The sequence below is a fragment of the Schistocerca gregaria genome, chromosome 2 (assembly GCF_023897955.1).
Source record: "Schistocerca gregaria isolate iqSchGreg1 chromosome 2, iqSchGreg1.2, whole genome shotgun sequence".
Lineage (NCBI taxonomy): Eukaryota > Metazoa > Arthropoda > Insecta > Orthoptera > Acrididae > Schistocerca > Schistocerca gregaria.
This window is the reverse complement of record NC_064921.1, coordinates 583,795,935-583,813,699: the sequence shown is the minus strand read 5'-3', so window position 1 is coordinate 583,813,699 and position 17,765 is coordinate 583,795,935. Positions and strand designations below refer to the sequence as shown.

Below are 17,765 nucleotides of genomic sequence, written 5' to 3'. Positions count from 1 at the left end.
CTCTTGTTTCTCCAAGTGTTTTACGAACCCAATTCCATCACTGAATTTTTCATCTCAAATGGCATTTCTGTTGTTCCACAGCCCTTCTATTTACCTGAACTAAGTCCTTGTGATTCTTTTCTTCTACATCTACACCTACATACATACTCTGCAATCCACCATACGGTGCGTGGCGGAGGGTACATCGTACCACAACTACCATCTTCCCTCCCTGTTCCACTCCCAAACAGAACGAGGGAAAAATGACTGCCTACATGCCTCTTACGAGCCCTAGTCTCTCTTATCTTATCTTTATGGTCTGTCCGCGAAATGTAAGTTCGCGGCAGTGAAATTGTACTGCAGTTAGCCTCAAATGCCGGTTCTCTAAATTTCCTCAGTAGCGATTCACAAAAAGAACGCCACCTTTCCTCTAGAGACTCCCACCCGAGTTCCTGAAGCATTTCCATAATACTCGTGTGATGATCAAACCTACCAGTAACAAGTCTAGCAGCCCGCCTCTGAATTGCTTCTATGTCCTCCCTCAATCCGACCTGATAAGGATCCCAAACGCTCGACCAGTACTCAAGAATAGGTCGTATTAGTGTTTTATAAGCGGTCTCCTTTACAGATGAACCACATCTTCCCAAAATTCTACCAATGAACCGAAGACGACTATCCACCTTCCCCACAACTGCCATCACATGCTTGTCCCACTTCATATCGCTCTGCAATGTTACGCTCAAATACACTCCTGGAAATGGAAAAAAGAACACATTGACACCGGTGTGTCAGACCCACCATACTTGCTCCGGACACTGCGAGAGGGCTGTACAAGCAATGATCACACGCACGGCACAGCGGACACACCAGGAACCGCGGTGTTGGCCGTCGAATGGCGCTACCTGCGCAGCATTTGTGCACCGCCGCCGTCAGTGTCAGCCAGTTTGCCGTGGCATACGGAGCTCCATCGCAGTCTTTAACACTGGTAGCATGCCGCGACAGCGTGGACGTGAACCGTATGTGCAGTTGACGGACTGTGAGCGAGGGCGTATAGTGGGCATGCGGGAGGCCGGGTGGACGTACCGCCGAATTGCTCAACACGTGGGGCGTGAGGTCTCCACAGTACATCGATGTTGTCGCCAGTGGTCGGCGGAAGGTGCACGTGCCCGTCGACCTGGGACCGGACCGCAGCGACGCACGGATGCACGCCAAGACCGTAGGAACCTACGCAGTGCCGTAGGGGACCGCACCGCCACTTCCCAGCAAATTAGGGACACTGTTGCTCCTGGGGTATCGGCGAGGACCATTCGCAACCGTCTCCATGAAGCTGGGCTACGGTCCCGCACACCGTTAGGCCGTCTTCCGCTCACGCCCCAACATCGTGCAGCCCGCCTCCAGTGGAGTCGCGACAGGCGTGAATGGAGGGACGAATGGAGACGTGTCGTCTTCAGCGATGAGAGTCGCTTCTGCCTTGGTGCCAATGATGGTCGTATGCGTGTTTGGCGCCGTGCAGGTGAGCGCGACAATCAGGACTGCATACGACCGAGGCACACAGGGCCAACACCCGGCATCATGGTGTGGGGAGCGATCTCCTACACTGGCCGTACACCTCTGGTGATCGTCGAGGGGACACTGAATAGTGCACGGTACATCCAAACCGTCATCGAACCCATCGTTCTACCATTCCTAGACCGGCAAGGTAACTTGCTGTTCCAACAGGACAATGCACGTCCGCATGTATCCCGTGCCACCCAACGTGCTCTAGAAGGTGTAAGTCAACTACCCTGGCCAGCAAGATCTCCGGATCTGTCCCCCATTGAGCATGTTTGGGACTGGATGAAGCGTCGTCTCACGCGGTCTGCACGTCCAGCACGAACGCTGGTCCAACTGAGGCGCCAGGTGGAAATGGCATGGCAAGCCGTTCCACAGGACTACATCCAGCATCTCTACGATCGTCTCCATGGGTGAATAGCAGCCTGCATTGCTGCGAAAGGTGGATATACACTGTACTAGTGCCGACATTGTGCATGCTCTGTTGCCTGTGTCTATGTGCCTGTGGTTCCGTCAGTGTGATCATGTGATCTGACCCCAGGAATGTGTCAATAAAGTTTCCCCTTCCTGGGACAATGAATTCACAGTGTTCTTACTTAATTTCCAGGAGTGTATTTAATCGACGTGACTGTGTCAAGCGCTACACTACTAATGGAGTATTCAAACATTGCAGGATTCTTTTTCCTATTCATCTGCATTGATTTACATTTATCTATATTCATAGCTAGCTGCCACTCTTTACACCAATCACAAATCCTGTCCAAGTCATCTTGTATCCTCCTACAGTCACTCAACAACGACACCTTCCCGTACACCACAGCATCATCAGCAAACAACCGCACATTGCTATTCACCCTATCCTAAAGATCATTTAAGTAGATAGAAAACAACAGCGGACCTACCGGATTTTTTCGGAATGGAAAAATGTCTCAAAAGGACATCAGTTTGGTACTCTGGAGAACATCCAAAAGAGTGTGGCCGACATGTTAAAAGTCCTACCAGTTGAAGCCTTTCAGCGACGCACCCAAAAATGGGAACAACAACTCCGCCGGTGTACAGCTGGCATAAGGAACTACTTTGTTTAGAAGAAAATTAAAAAAAATCCTTTCCTACATAAAAGATCAGTCTCATTACTTTTCTCGCATACCTCGTAGTCTGGCTGCAAACTGAAGAGTGAGCTCTTATATTGACGAAACTGTCCTTTCCTGGAGGAACGCTACAGCTTCCTATGTCTGTGAATCAATTGCCCGATGAGACGTAAAAGGCACTCAGCAGCAGTTTAGGTAGATTGCGTTCGTTTGTGTTTCTAGCATTAGATGTACGAGACCATTCCATATTGATTTACACTTTACTCTTTTTTCCCACCATTAATCGTGCGCCATTTGACTCGTCATCACAGTTCAGGTATGTAGCAGTTTGGTCTAATCGCAGATGGCGGGAAAATCAGTATAAGTGTGATCCTTGCACAGCATAGCCCATTTTCTCAATTGCTGTCGTTACGTGAGCGGACAACTGGAGTGTATTCAGAATCGACAGCGCTACACGATGTGCTTTCCGTCGTAGGAGGGTGTAAACACTGCGGATATTCAGAGGCAACTGGTGGCAACGTGTGGAGAGTGTGCACCGTTGCGGAAAGTACTCTTGCAACACGACAAGCCTCGTCCCCATACGAGTCGGAAAACCACAGCTGCCGTCACTGAAATGGCGTTCCGTACACTGCCGCAGCCATCGTATTCTCCTAACTTGGTTCCTTCAGCTTCTCCAGACTGTCCTCGAACCATTTTCTGGAATATGTCGCACCCACTGCAGAGCAACTGCTCGCGTTTGCTGAATTTTTGCAAAATGATGTCTATGCAGAAGTTTTTTTTTTATTGCCCCGAATAAGTGGCAGTCAGAACAGGCCAAGTCAGGAGAATACGGTTCGGTGTAGCAGTATCTGAAATCCAACTTCAGCTATTGCAGCCTTGGTTTTCCTACTCGTGTGGGGACAAGCGCTGTCTTGTTGCAAGAGCATTTTCCGCGTTAGTGCGCACTCTCCACACACAGTTGCCTCTAGATATCAGTAGTGTTTACACCATCCTTCCACAGAAACCATGTCCTCAACCGCTGTCCTCCTTATCGGTCGCCCACACATTTGGGTCAATAAGCAGTACTGTGTAGGAGTCACTGTTTTCCTGATTGTCCTGCTAACTAGGGTTAGAGCAAACTACCATATAGTTGAAACTGTAATGAAGAGTCAAATGGCGCACCATTAATTATGGGACGAATAAATCAGTACAATGCTCCTCCTATTACTAATATGTGTATTTCATTTAGTGGAAAATGAACACTCCCTAGAGGTGTCTGTGCTCTCCGCCCCCACAGATTTATAATGTTCGCAGAGGAACGGCGGGTACAATTGTTTTGTGACAGCTGTGTGGGCAGAGACTCGCCTGCTCGCTCTTCATTCTACAGTCATATCATATTCTATAAATCCTATGGAAAGTATATCCAATATCAAGTAAAATCTTCTCTGGTTTTCAGCCGGAGGGTGGCGTCGTATTGTCGCGACATATACATGAGTTACCTATTCGTCATCATCAGGCGAAGTGTCGGGTTAGTGTCAGTTTAGTTCATTTATAGTCGCTGAACCGCAGATTCCTTTGCCGAAGGCCCAACGGATAGGCACGTCATTGCCTCTGGAAGAGATGTCGTACCTGGCGGTGCAAAGAGCAGAGGGTTGGGGGGAGGGGCGGCTGGTCGGTGAAGGGTCCGGGCGTCGAGTCTTGGTGTACCTATTCCGTCCGCTGCTTCCTCTGTTTTCACATGAAAGCGTTCCTGACTTTCTAACGCAGCGTCCCATACTCAGCTCAGCTGAAAAACACTTTCACGACTGACATCGTCACGAACTGTTATTTCTATTGCCTCCTTGATGACCCAGTCTCAGAAATCCGGGCACGGCACAGCATCTTTGTTTCTAATGCTGTGCCGCGGCACTAAAGCCAGGTCTACGTTTTATAGACAACGAATGAAAGCTTTCTCAGCGAATTTTATTAATGAAATCTTCTCGGGCTATCAGCCAAGACGTGGCGTAGTATTATCGCAACATTTCGACGAAATGCCTACGTCATCTTGAGGCAACGTGTTGGGTTGAGGTCCAGCTGGTTCCTTTACAGCGGCTGGACCGCATACTCTGCCGAGGACCCAACAGAACAAAGGTGCTTTGCCGTGTCAGTGGTTTCTGTTGGGCCCTCGGCAGAGTCTGCGGTCCAGAGGCTGTAAAGGAACCAGCTGGACCTCAACAGAACAAAGGTGCTTTGCCGTGTCAGTGGTTTCTGTTGGGCCCTCGGCAGAGTCTGCGGTCCAGAGGCTGTAAAGGAACCAGCTGGACCTCAACAGAACAAAGGTGCTTTGCCGTGTCAGTGGTTTCTATTGGGCCCTCGGCAGAGTCTGCGGTCCAGAGGCTGTAAAGGAACCAGCTGGACGTCAACAGAACAAAGGTGCTTTGCCGTGTCAGTGGTTTCTGTTGGGCCCTCGGCAGAGTCTGCAGTCCAGAGGCTGCAAAGGAACCAGCTGGACCTCAACAGAACAAAGGTGCTTTGCCGTGTCAGTGGTTTCTGTTGGGCCCTCGGCAGAGTCTGCGGTCCAGAGGCTGTAAAGGAACCAGCTGGACGTCAACAGAACAAAGGTGCTTTGCCGTGTCAGTGGTTTCTGTTGGGCCCTCGGCAGAGTCTGCGGTCCAGAGGCTGTAAAGGAACCAGCTGGACGTCAACAGAACAAAGGTGCTTTGCCGTGTCAGTGGTTTCTGTTGGGCCCTCGGCAGAGTCTGCGGTCCAGAGGCTGTAAAGGAACCAGCTGGACCTCAACAGAACAAAGGTGCTTTGCCGTGTCAGTGGTTTCTGTTGGGCCCTCGGCAGAGTCTGCGGTCCAGAGGCTGTAAAGGAACCAGCTGGACCTCAACAGAACAAAGGTGCTTTGCCGTGTCAGTGGTTTCTATTGGGCCCTCGGCAGAGTCTGCGGTCCAGAGGCTGTAAAGGAACCAGCTGGACGTCAACAGAACAAAGGTGCTTTGCCGTGTCAGTGGTTTCTGTTGGGCCCTCGGCAGAGTCTGCAGTCCAGAGGCTGCAAAGGAACCAGCTGGACCTCAACAGAACAAAGATGCTTTGCCGTGTCAGTGGTTTCTGTTGGGCCCTCGGCAGAGTCTGCGGTCCAGAGGCTGTAAAGGAACCAGCTGGACGTCAACAGAACAAAGGTGCTTTGCCGTGTCAGTGGTTTCTGTTGGGCCCTCGGCAGAGTCTGCGGTCCAGAGGCTGTAAAGGAACCAGCTGGACGTCAACAGAACAAAGGTGCTTTGCCGTGTCAGTGGTTTCTGTTGGGCCCTCGGCAGAGTCTGCGGTCCAGAGGCTGTAAAGGAACCAGCTGGACGTCAACAGAACAAAGGTGCTTTGCCGTGTCAGTGGTTTCTGTTGGGCCCTCGGCAGAGTCTGCGGTCCAGAGGCTGTAAAGGAACCAGCTGGACGTCAACAGAACAAAGGTGCTTTGCCGTGTCAGTGGTTTCTGTTGGGCCCTCGGCAGAGTCTGCGGTCCAGAGGCTGTAAAGGAACCAGCTGGACCTCAACAGAATAAAGGTGCTTTGCCGTGTCAGTGGTTTCTGTTGGGCCCTCGGCAGAGTCTGCGGTCCAGAGGCTGTAAAGGAACCAGCTGGACCTCAACCTAACACGTTCCCTCAAGATGACGAGTATGCAATTCGTCGAAACTTTGCGCCAACACAATGCCGCCACGATTCGGCTGATAATTCAAGAAGTGGTCTCATTACATTTTTTGGAGAAACTAAGGAATCATGATTAATGTGGCCGGTGCTCTACTGAGACGAAACGTGCTATCAGACACTTATAGTGTGCAAGGCCTATTGTCATACAAAGGCGCTGGTCAATAACTGTTGGACTACGTCGGATATTGGCGTACAGGCGTGCGGCGCCTGGCAGCAGGTACCTGAGTGTGCGCTACACTGCCCATTTTCCATGTCACTCAAGTGTAAACACGACAGTGCTGCCCTGACCAGGTCTTCAGTTCGCCTTGCCGGGTGATAGCTGCGTATGTCAAACTGTAACGTCAGTATTGCTCTTGCCAAATGGAGGTTTGCTAAATACAACTTCAAACTTTATCACTGTTTTCGCTTAAAAATGTCACCAATTCCTACATTCGTGACCGTTCACGGATGTTCTTAGTTTTCTTAGTGTCTACAGACTCTCTTTTAATTTTAAAGTTCGCACATTTGGGAATCACTCTGCTACAAAAAACAATGTTTATTCACACTCGGCTCAAATGCAGCACTCAAGTGCCTCTGCAGTGTTTTGATGCTCACATTTTATAGTGCATTCCTTTCAAATTGTATTAAACTGGTGGTCTTCCGTGGTTACAAACGAAAGTTGACAAACACCTACACTGCATTTAAGTACAATGTAATGAAATGACTTTATTTTACGAAATATTATTGTATTGCAGCACTAATGTTAATAAAAAAATAAAATCAAAAATAGATTTTAATAGTTTTTCTGAAGATACGCTTTAATGAAGTACGAGGAGTTGACAAAGAGAAATTTGTTTTAAGTCAGTCTTAAAATCTTCCACATTACCCTTAAGACATTCAGTGCATTCCGGCCCGTTGAGAATTTATGTATATTCAAGAATTTCACAGCAAATATATATATATATATATATATATATATATATATATATATATATATATATATAATATGTCTGAGTTTTGTGCAGCATTTGTCAAAATACTAAATACTTACATAGATAATCTCTATGATGTTACAGAAGTAGCTGCAAACATAATTCTTAAAATACCCTTCTAAAAACACTGCCCTTGGAATTATTCCATAATTCATTAGTAAACAGTAACATGAAGACTAACCTGACTTCTTCATTTTTAAAGTCCATGGGGCAAAAACAATGCATACTGAAAACACATCTGAAGTGAGAGGCTTCATTTATTCTAAATAGCGAGTTTTTTTAAAACTGTAGTCTATCTATTGTCTCAAAATATTGGCTGTTCCTGCTTCTTATGCTTCATTGTTTGAGTGAATTAATGAATTGCGTGTTTTGAGACTAACAAAAAGTTAATAATATTCCCTTTGGCTTGAATTATCTGCTGATATTTCAGACATTTCTGTAAGGGAAATGGCACTATTATTTATTCCTATACAGCATCAACTGCAAAAATAACAAATTTATTTCTTCTAACAATTCATGTATATCATAAACAACTTAAGACCAAAATCAAAACTCTTATTACTTCCAATTACGAGTGCCTGTTGCTATGTAATCGACATGTAACTGATAAACTGTTTTCTGCGAAACAGAAAAGATAAAAACTATAAACTTATGTCAATTAATCTAACACATTGTATCTTCTACATGAGATAACAGTTCACAGAATCTAAAGCTCTTGTCAAGTCATAAAATTTTACTAAATGGTAAAAATACTGACTGACTACCAAATCAAAGATGATATAATTCTCTTGAAAAGATGGAAGCTCGAGGGGTGATTTGTTTCCTGTGTTAGACATGAAAGACACCAAGGAACTTCAGCATGTGTTGGCTGCTGTGTATGTAGACAATCCCTCAGAGTATGGTACTTTAATTAAGTGATTTTGGCGTCTACATTGTGGTAAACAATAAAACAAACTGAGCCCGATAATAATCCCTCAGCGAGGATCACATGATTTGAGGTCCCTGTGCTTGAGGTCCACATAATAATTCATTGCATAGGTTTTCAGAAGGGCTTGTGGCGGAGGAACACTGTTGTTCTGAGATAGTGAAACGATTTTCCCCAATTTTTCGCGTTGTTTGTTTCATTTTTCACTGATCCTTCCCACTCTTAAAATTGTATGGATGGATCAGCTGGGCCATATATCTCTAGAACATTCTAACAACGTTGTGGAGATTAATCCAAACAGATGTACATCGTGCTACACTATAGATGTTCAGCTTACTGCATTGGTATGCAGAGGATACTGATTCTTGCCATTACAATTCACTGAGTGTTCGGCTAAACTGTTTATGCTAAGGATCTCCTATCGAATTAATATAAAGAAATTTGTGTATTTGGTAAAACTTTTTTATCATATTTTGACATCCTGGCAACTGTATTAACTGAGACCTTGATAATATCTGTAACTAATGGTGAGCAACTGTCAAATAATTTAACTGTGTTTAAGCAGAATTTTTAACACACAATTTATTTCGTTGAAATTACTACTAGATGTCATATACACATTTATCATGCACCACCACCACCAAGTTCAGAAGGACATTGGCTGTAGCTTTCTTAAAGGAACCATTCTGGAAATTATGAGAAGTAATTTAGGGAAACTGCAGATAACCAAAATGTGGATGACTGAATAAGAATTTAAACCCATCACTCATCTAAATCCTGGAATGATGCCTAATAATGAGTGCCACATGTTTGTCTACTTTTTACCAGTAAGCTAACTGATCTATAATTCGTAAGGAAAAGCTTGGAAGAATGTTATGATATTTTACAAACCAATTTTAGAGTCCTTCTAATAATTTCCGGGTATGCAGCGGGATCCGGCTGGATACCCGGAAATTATTAGAAGAACAAATACGCCGGGAAAATTTCAGAAGTCACATCAATTTTAGAGTAATTGCAGTGTTTATTCTGAAACAAATACTGAAGGAATACACTATCAAATCTAAGATATTCCGTCTTAAATATATCGTAATTTATTTTTGTCCATGTAGACTTCTTTAAGAAGCTGCATGAGACAAGCAATGTTATTATGTCCAACTAGGAAACGCTGTGCTTGACAAGTTTCGTATGGCTCTCTAAAATATGTTCTTTGGAAATATAAAACCCTTGGTGGAATAACAGGTATCAAAACAGACAGTTTAAATGTATTGGTTGCCACCAAAAAGTATTTTGAATATTTAAAATGTACCAATAGTTAAAGTGTTACAAGAGAATAAACACCCTCAGAATATGGAAACTAAATTTGACCATACTTGCAGCACCATGTGTCACTACACAGGGTAATGCGTTCTGACTCAAGTAATTGACTCAGAAGTTATATCATGTTATCAACCTATAACATTCAAAATAATTGTATGAATGATATGATGTTGGTCACAACCTTATACATCAACAATGAGATTCATTATCTCAACTGTATTATAATAATGGTAATACAGTATCTTCAAGGTTTGGAGCTATTGCAGTGAAGTATTAAACAGATATTTGATTAATGAAGATAAAGTAACAGAAAGAAAACGTAAATCAAAACAATCTGAAAAAGACAAGAGCAAAGATATTTTGAACTGATTGTCACTTAATATTTCAAAGGTCTTTTTTGTCATTCACTGCTTGAAAAGGAACAGGCGAGCTGTCTATATCATTTTCATCACTAATCTCGTATACACAAGCTGTAAAATTTTCACACAGTTAAGAAAAGGAAGACCATTATGAAGCTGAAGTTGTACTTAGCAGATACTCTTCATTTGGAATCCTGACAAAATGTTAAGATCTACTGATACCGAAACTCATTATGTAGACCAGTGTGTATCACTCTGCATCATATGCTGTTGGTTCAATCAGTATTGACCACTGCTAAAAATATCAAAATGTTCAAATTGTTAACATATGGATTTATTCAAATGAACTAGTTGTCTGTTGTATATTATTTATTTATGCAGACTAATAAGAACCATCCAGTATCAGTAGGACCAACAGAAAAAGGTACTGGTTAGTGCCTTTCTTGAAGCAGTCCTTAGTTCTATTAGACACATATAAAAACCTTTATAGGCACCTAAAGTGTGTCACTGATTTTGATTAAAGTATAACCATCCACATTTATGGTTGTGGCGTCTTTTCCTGGTATTACTATCATTTTAGTTTTCCCTTTCTCCTACTGACACAAGCTTAGGTATCTATGTGTGTGTGTGTGTGTGTGTGTGTGTGTGTGTGTGTGTGTGTGTGTGTGTGCGTGTGTGATTCAATGCCAGTGAGATACATCTCTACAAATATGTATTATTTTATTGTTGTTGAAATAATTACTGAGAGCAGGTGTATTTTGCTTACCAGTATTTCTCAAGTACCTTCTTTTCATCTATCTAGTCATAAGCAACACCATTTATCAATAGTTTCAAATAAAAATACAAATTTGCAAGAATATCACATTTACACAACTCAGAAAAACAAACTAAATCTTGAAACTTCTTCAACTACTTCTTTTAGAACTGAATCATTAGTATTCACTCACACACTATATTAATAAAAATTACAGTATGCTGAAAATAATTTGATTCAAAATGTTAGTATTTTTGTTCCTTTTGCTGTATAGTGGAGCAATCTCAAGCAAAAATTGTAATTACTTTAAACATATCTTCCTTATAACATATGTCTTACCACTGTAATAAGTGCTCTTACATTGAACTTTGTTGTTTGGCGTTTCAGGAAGAGGTCGAGTACTCATTATCCTCCTTAGGCTTCCCATTTTATCCTTGATAGAAAATTCCTTCTTTGGCAATGGTGGGCCCTAATTTAAACAAGATAAAAAACAGTGTATCCAAGTACAAAACGAGTTGAATTTCTCAGTCACACCGTAACATGGGATCACCATGCTAAAGAAACAAATGCCAGAATTATTTCCTGGCAGATTTAATGATGATTAGTAGAGAATAATTTGCACTAGTATTATAAATTGGCATGAAAATTATGTATACATGATTCCTAGCAAATCACACAATTAAACAGCTTACACAAATTTTCATCTGTGGTTCCAGTGCTACAGGTATATTAATCTAAACTTTCATATTATACTTCTCATTTGAACATTATATTTTCATTCAGCTATTTATGGATCCATCTGTTTTCATGAAAGGTTAACTATTCTTCTGTCTGCATGGTGGTCCATCAGTCACATCAGTACCTGGCGATATCAACTGCTCCCTTACTATGATTTAGAGGAGACCAGACAAATAAGATCATATTTTTCAGTTTGTGTAGAGGGTTTTAATCAGATAATTAGTAATCAGATATTTACTCACTATATTTTCCAGTTATTTGGAATTAACATATATTTTTTCTAACATAGATATGAGACATTACATAAAATACATATATGTGAGGTGTGGTTTTCAGTGAATGAACAAAGGCACAACTTTTCATAAAATATATATTGTGAACTTTTTTTACAAGAATAATAACATATGACTGTATTACAACAGAAATAACATATTTTTATCAGAAAATAAAATGTATACATAATATTCTGGAGTATTTACATACATCTTATAACTTTACAACATTTCATTGCCATATACCTTTGCTTTAAATTTACAATATGTTACTTATTTAAAAATCAGGCCAAATGTCAACACTAATAAGATTTCAACAATAAAACTTTTTTCACGGATAAAAAGTTTACCTCCAATATGCTATGATATAATGTTACTCAAAAGATATCTGTTCTTATAGATAACCCTTGTGGTTAATGAGACTTGTATGTTTTCATATTAGTGATTTTATATCTTACATAGCTATGGGGACAAAAGGGCAGTGTTGATACAGTGAACACAGTGTCATATCTGACATTTAATTATGGTAGTAAGTTACATTAAATATCTGGGCTGAAATACTATTATGAAATCGTCATCTCTATTCCTAAAGTGAAAAAAACGTAAGTTACACAAGACTGTAGGAATTGAAATGTAATACATCACAGAAATACACCAAACAGTTCTAAACAAAAAATCTCTCTCATAGAATTGTGCACTTTTTGTTTTGAAATGCTATGTATATATAATTTATATAAAGTTTTGTATCGCTGAAAAAGAAGGGAAACTAGGAAATATTCAAATGTTATGGTGCCAGAGAAAACACATCGTTGTATGGGGATGAATAATGGCTCAATGTCCTTCTACAGACAAATCAACAAATAATAATCATTTAATAAATTATATTCAGTAATAGTTACCCTATGACCAGTTTCTAATTTAAATGGAAAAGGGATGTTTTCACCAGTTATTTATTTCTAGCCTTGAAGAAGAACATAGCAATTTGAATAAAATTTGAAACTTTAAAATTATTTTTATTCATAAGTTATAGCAATTTAAATATATTGAATTTTTCAGAAAGCAGTGAACCTTTCGACATTTATCCTACACTGTAGTAAGAAATTAAATAATTTACCACGATTTTTTAAGTATGCAGATCATGTCAAAATATTGCATACATCTGTGTGCCATTAACAGTAATCACAACCATTTTATCACGCTAACCTACGCAAATAACAACAATGCATGATATGTAGTGCAGTTTACATATAGGTTTCCAAAGAGCAGCAATATGATTTATATGATATTCAGAATTTCCTGCATATACCTCATTTCTTATGATATATGCTGTGGAACATGTGTAGTCAGATGCAAAACGAAGCTTAAAAAGTAACTGGTATGTTTATGGTAAATAGTTCACATTTCTAGGCACGAGCCAAATGCAGTGTGATGATAGATTCTAAGGTAAAGAAATGCTGTTGTCTTTAAAAGTGGAAGCTGTTTTTTGATGAAGAGGTAGGTGTTCGGGTCGTTTGAGGCAGAGAGGTGGTACCAAAGGGAAGGCAGTGTCCTAGCTGAGGGCACAGCACTGGCTGCTTACCTGGTGCACTGCATGTGGCAACGGTGAGCTGGTACGACTGCCTGGGCGCTTGTTGCGACGTGGGGGCGGCACGGGGGCGGCGCTGTGTTCTCCCTTAGGGGGCAGCGGAGGCCGGAACGTGTTGAAGCGGTTCAGGTCCAGCGGCTGTGGACCACCAACATAGGCTCCTTATTACACAGTACATTTACAGATACAATTATGTCATCCTCTCCCTAATTCCACTCTTTCACCTAACACACCTTATGTTTGCAGAATAAAACACACACACACACACACACACACACACACACACACACACACTGTCCATACTATATGAGAATGTATACAACAGGAATGCAGTTGTGAGTCAGAGTGTGCAATGTGGCTTGCTCTGGTTTGAATAGTACACTTTATCTTAAAAAGTGTACAAGTATATCAACACCGAATAGATTCAAAGACATGTCCAGCTGTCACCGTAGCTTCATACAATTGCACACCTTTCAGGGGAATGTAAATCAGTATAGCTATAATTCCCTAGAGAGTTATAATGGCCATCACAATGTTCTTCATGCTTAGTTTTGTTACCAGCTAGGGTATATACTGGCGTGAACAGCAGCCGAAGTTGAGAAATCACTGAAGGACATGGAGATACCGTGAACTCACGTGAGACTGTGTTATCAGCAAAGTAAACAGTTTGGAAGAGGCATCATTCTGCAGTCTGCCGAATAGTGAAAAAACCAGAGTTGTAGGGCATTCGGATGTGAAGTTGGTGCAATGTTGAGCTGTATGGAAACGTGAGGACAGGCAAACTCTTCATCAAAGTTCCAGTCGACCACGACTGACTATCACAAGAGAGGGTAGCGATATTGTGCCCAAAACACATTGTTAACCTTTCACATCTGTGCCTACCATCCGAGAACATGTAATGGTCTGCCTGTGACTTTCTCTGCCATCTCACACCATTGGTCAGAGACCGTCAGAAGCCAAATTGGGGAATTACTGTGTCATGTATAGGCTGCTGTTAACACCACAACACAAACAGGTGCGTTTGGGGACGTGCCATGATAAGGAAGCATGGTGTGTTGATGAACTGCATTGAATTGTGTACGTCATGAATCTGTTTTCTGCACTGCCATGGATTACCACTGTCCGTGAGCGTGGTGGTGACCTGAGGAGAGGTCCAACTCTTCTAACGTTTTGGAGAAGCGCAGCAATGTCACTCCTGGTGTCATGTTGGGGAGAGCCATCGGGTATTGCTACAGGTTAATAGTTGGTAGTGATTTAACTAAGTCTGAAGACACAAAACTACGACAAACACCAAGCGTCCTTATGTGTTACCTCTTATGCGACAGAATCTGCGTGATGTTGAGATACTCCCACTAGCAATCAGGATCCACAGATCTGTCCCCAATACGTGGAACAAGCTTGGACATCAGCTCTGTTTCAGTACCAGTGTCCAAGGACCAGTTATAACAGTTGTGGACCAGCTTGCCTCAGGAGAACATACAATGGCTTTATAGAACTTTTCCAAATGAAATCATAGCAAGCATTTAGTATACGGTGCAACGACATACTGATCAGTGGGCTCATGCTGGCAAGTTGTTTGGAAATATGATTCAATATTGTAATCTCTGAAACAGCTTCACATGATTCTCAACCGCGAAGATACGTTTTGTTTCCTTATCTCCTTCTGAATGCTTCAGTTTTTTTGCTGGGTAATGTGCATTAAATGGTCATGTGGTCAAATTGTGTGCATATGCTATATCAGTTATTTATTAATACTATTGTGGTGTATGCAATAACTACTACATGCGTTTTGCTTATCTATTTGTTGCTCACACTTGCATGTTCTATTAGACTTATCCCTTTTCTCTCTGTTGCTGAATAAAAGAAAATAAAAGAAACTGGAAGGCCATTAACAGCGAGCATCTTAACACAACAAGTCTACTGTAATCTACTGCTAAGGAAATACACCACTGGCCATTAAAATTGCTATAACACGAACATGACGTGCTACAGACGCGAAATTTAACCGACAGGAAGACGATGCTGTGATAAGCAAATGATTAGCTTTTCAGAGCATTCACACAAGGTTGGCGCCGGTGGCGACACCTACTACGTGCTGACATGAGGAAAGTTTCCAACCGATTTCTCATACACAAACAGCAGTTGACCGGCGTTGCCTGGTGAAAGTTTGTTGTGATGCCTGGTGTAAGGAGGGGGAATGCGTACCATCACGTTTCCGACTTGATAAAGGTCGGATTGTAGCCTATCGCGATTGCGGTTTATTGTACCGTGACATTGCTGCTCGCGTTGGTCGAGATCAAATGACTGTTACCAGAATATTGAATCGGTGGGTTCAGGAGGGTAATACGCAACGCGGTGTTGGATCCCAACGGCGTCGTATCACTAGCAGTCGAGATGACAGGCATCTTACCCGCATGCCTGTAATGGATCGTGCAGCCACGTCTCGATCCCTGAGTCAACAGATTGGGACGTTTGCAAGACAACAACCATCTGCACGAACAGTTCGACGACGTTTGCAGCAGCATGGACTATCAGCTCGGAGACCACGGCTGCGGTTACCCTTGACGGTGCATCACAGACAGGAGGGCCTGCGATGGTGTACTCAAGGACGAACCTGGGTGCACGAATGGCAAAACGTCATTTTTTTGGGATGAATCCAGGTTCTGTTTACAGCATCATAATGGTCGCATCCGTGTTTGGCGACATCGCAGTGAACGCACATTGGAAGCGTGTATTCGTCATCGCCATACTGGCGTATCGCCCGGCGTGATGGTAAGGGGTGCCACTGGTTACACGTCTCGGTCACCTCTTGTTCGCATTGACGGCACTTTGAACAGTGGACGTTACATTTCAGATGTGTTACGACCCGTGCCTCTACCCTTCATTCGATCCCTGCGAAACCCTACATTTCAGAAATGCACGACCGCATGTTGCAGGTCCTGTACGGGCCTTTCTGGATACAGAAAATGTTCGACTGCTGCGCTGGCCAGCACATTCTCCAGATGTCTCACCAATTGAAAACGTCTGGTCAATGGTGGCCGAGCAACTGGCTCGTCACAATACGCCAGTCACTATTCTTGATGAACTGTGGTATCGTGCTGAAACTGCATGAGCAGCTGTATCTGTACATGCCATCCAACCTCTGTTTGACTGGATACCCAGGCATACCAAGGCCGTTATTTCGGCCAGAGGTGGTTGTTCTGGGTACTGATTTCTAGGGATCTAGGCATCCAAATTGCGTGGAAATGTAATCACATGTCAGTTCCAGTATAATATATTTGTCCAATGAATGCCCGTTTATCATCTGTATTTCTTCTTGATGTACCAATTTTAATGGCCAGTAGTGTAGTTTGCGGATAACTAGTAACAGACAACATGCAGATGTGAGGTGGAGAGGAACGAGGAGAGAGGCTGTGTCTTGCTTTGTGCCTCATCCCTCACAGGCATTCTTCTTAGTTACTTACTAGAAACACACACACACACACACACACACACACACACACACACACACACACACACAGAAACAACTAACGAAAAGGGAGGAATCGTTGGTTAGGTTGCAACACTCATTGCACACAAACAAGACAAGAGGCACCAAGTGAACAAAGAGTGCTACGACAAAAATCGTCACAGTTCTCGCAATGTAAATCTGAAATTCTTGCCAAATCAGAAGTGAATTGTTTCACATAGTTTGGCTAACGTAAACCGAAGTGTGAAAACAAGAACATTAAAAAACCTCGACACGAATATGTCTCGAACGTCTGTAAGTGACTCGACCCCCCTCCCTTTTGACATTGCAGTCTTCCTCCATCTCACTGTCCTCCACCTCCTTCTCCCTTTCTCTTTCCATATTATCCTCCTACTTCTCTTTGTGCATCATTTCCTCCTTTAGTTCCTATCCATCTCCTCCTGACCGGTCTCTCAGTCCATCTCATCCTTCCTCCATCTCTCTCCCATTTCCATTTCAGCAATCTTGCTTGATCTATCTCCTCCTGTCTTCTATTTCTGGTGGAGGCTATGTAATGGTGTGGGGCGCGTGTAGTTGGAGTGGTATGGGAACCCTGATATGTCTAGAAACGACTCTGACAGGTGACACGCACATAAGTTTTCTGTCTGATCAACTGCATCCCTTCACGTGCATCCCGCATTCCGACTGACTTGGGCAATTCTGGCAGGAACCCCACACGTCCAGACTTACTACAGAATGGCTCAAGGAACACTCTTCTGAGTTTAAACACTTTCGCTGGCCGCTAAACTCCCCAGACATGAACATTATTGAGCACATATGCGATACCTTGCAACGTGCTGTTCAGAAGAGATCTCCACGCTCTAGTACTCTTACCGATTTACGGACAGTCCTGCAGTATTCATGGCGTCAGTTACCTCCAGCACCACTTCAGACATTACTCGACTATATACCATTTCGTGTTACGGCACTTCTGCTTGCTCGCGGGGGCCTTACTCTATATTAGGCAGGTGTACCAGTTTCTTTGGCTCTTCAGTGTCTTCTGGAGTCAAATGAATAAGTTATGGGACTCGGCAGTGGCATTAGTCTTTTACAGGC

General features: G+C 42.8%; 1 protein-coding gene across 10 annotated transcripts in view; it reads right to left on the bottom strand.

Moving 5' to 3' along the window:
* The window catches only part of LOC126333709 (E3 ubiquitin-protein ligase lubel), a 460,123-nt gene that overhangs the window by 200,395 nt on the left and 241,963 nt on the right, over positions 1 to 17,765 (bottom strand). For 9 of the 10 annotated variants that reach the window (XM_049996758.1, XM_049996757.1, XM_049996764.1 and 6 more), the window contains exons 5-6: positions 13,196 to 13,339; positions 10,967 to 11,075 (exon numbers count right to left, since the gene is read on the bottom strand). In XM_049996758.1, coding sequence (XP_049852715.1) covers positions 10,967 to 11,075; positions 13,196 to 13,339 — 253 coding nt within the window. The remainder of the gene's footprint in view (positions 1 to 10,966; positions 11,076 to 13,195; positions 13,340 to 17,765) is intronic. The other variant, XM_049996762.1, reaches the window with a different exon arrangement.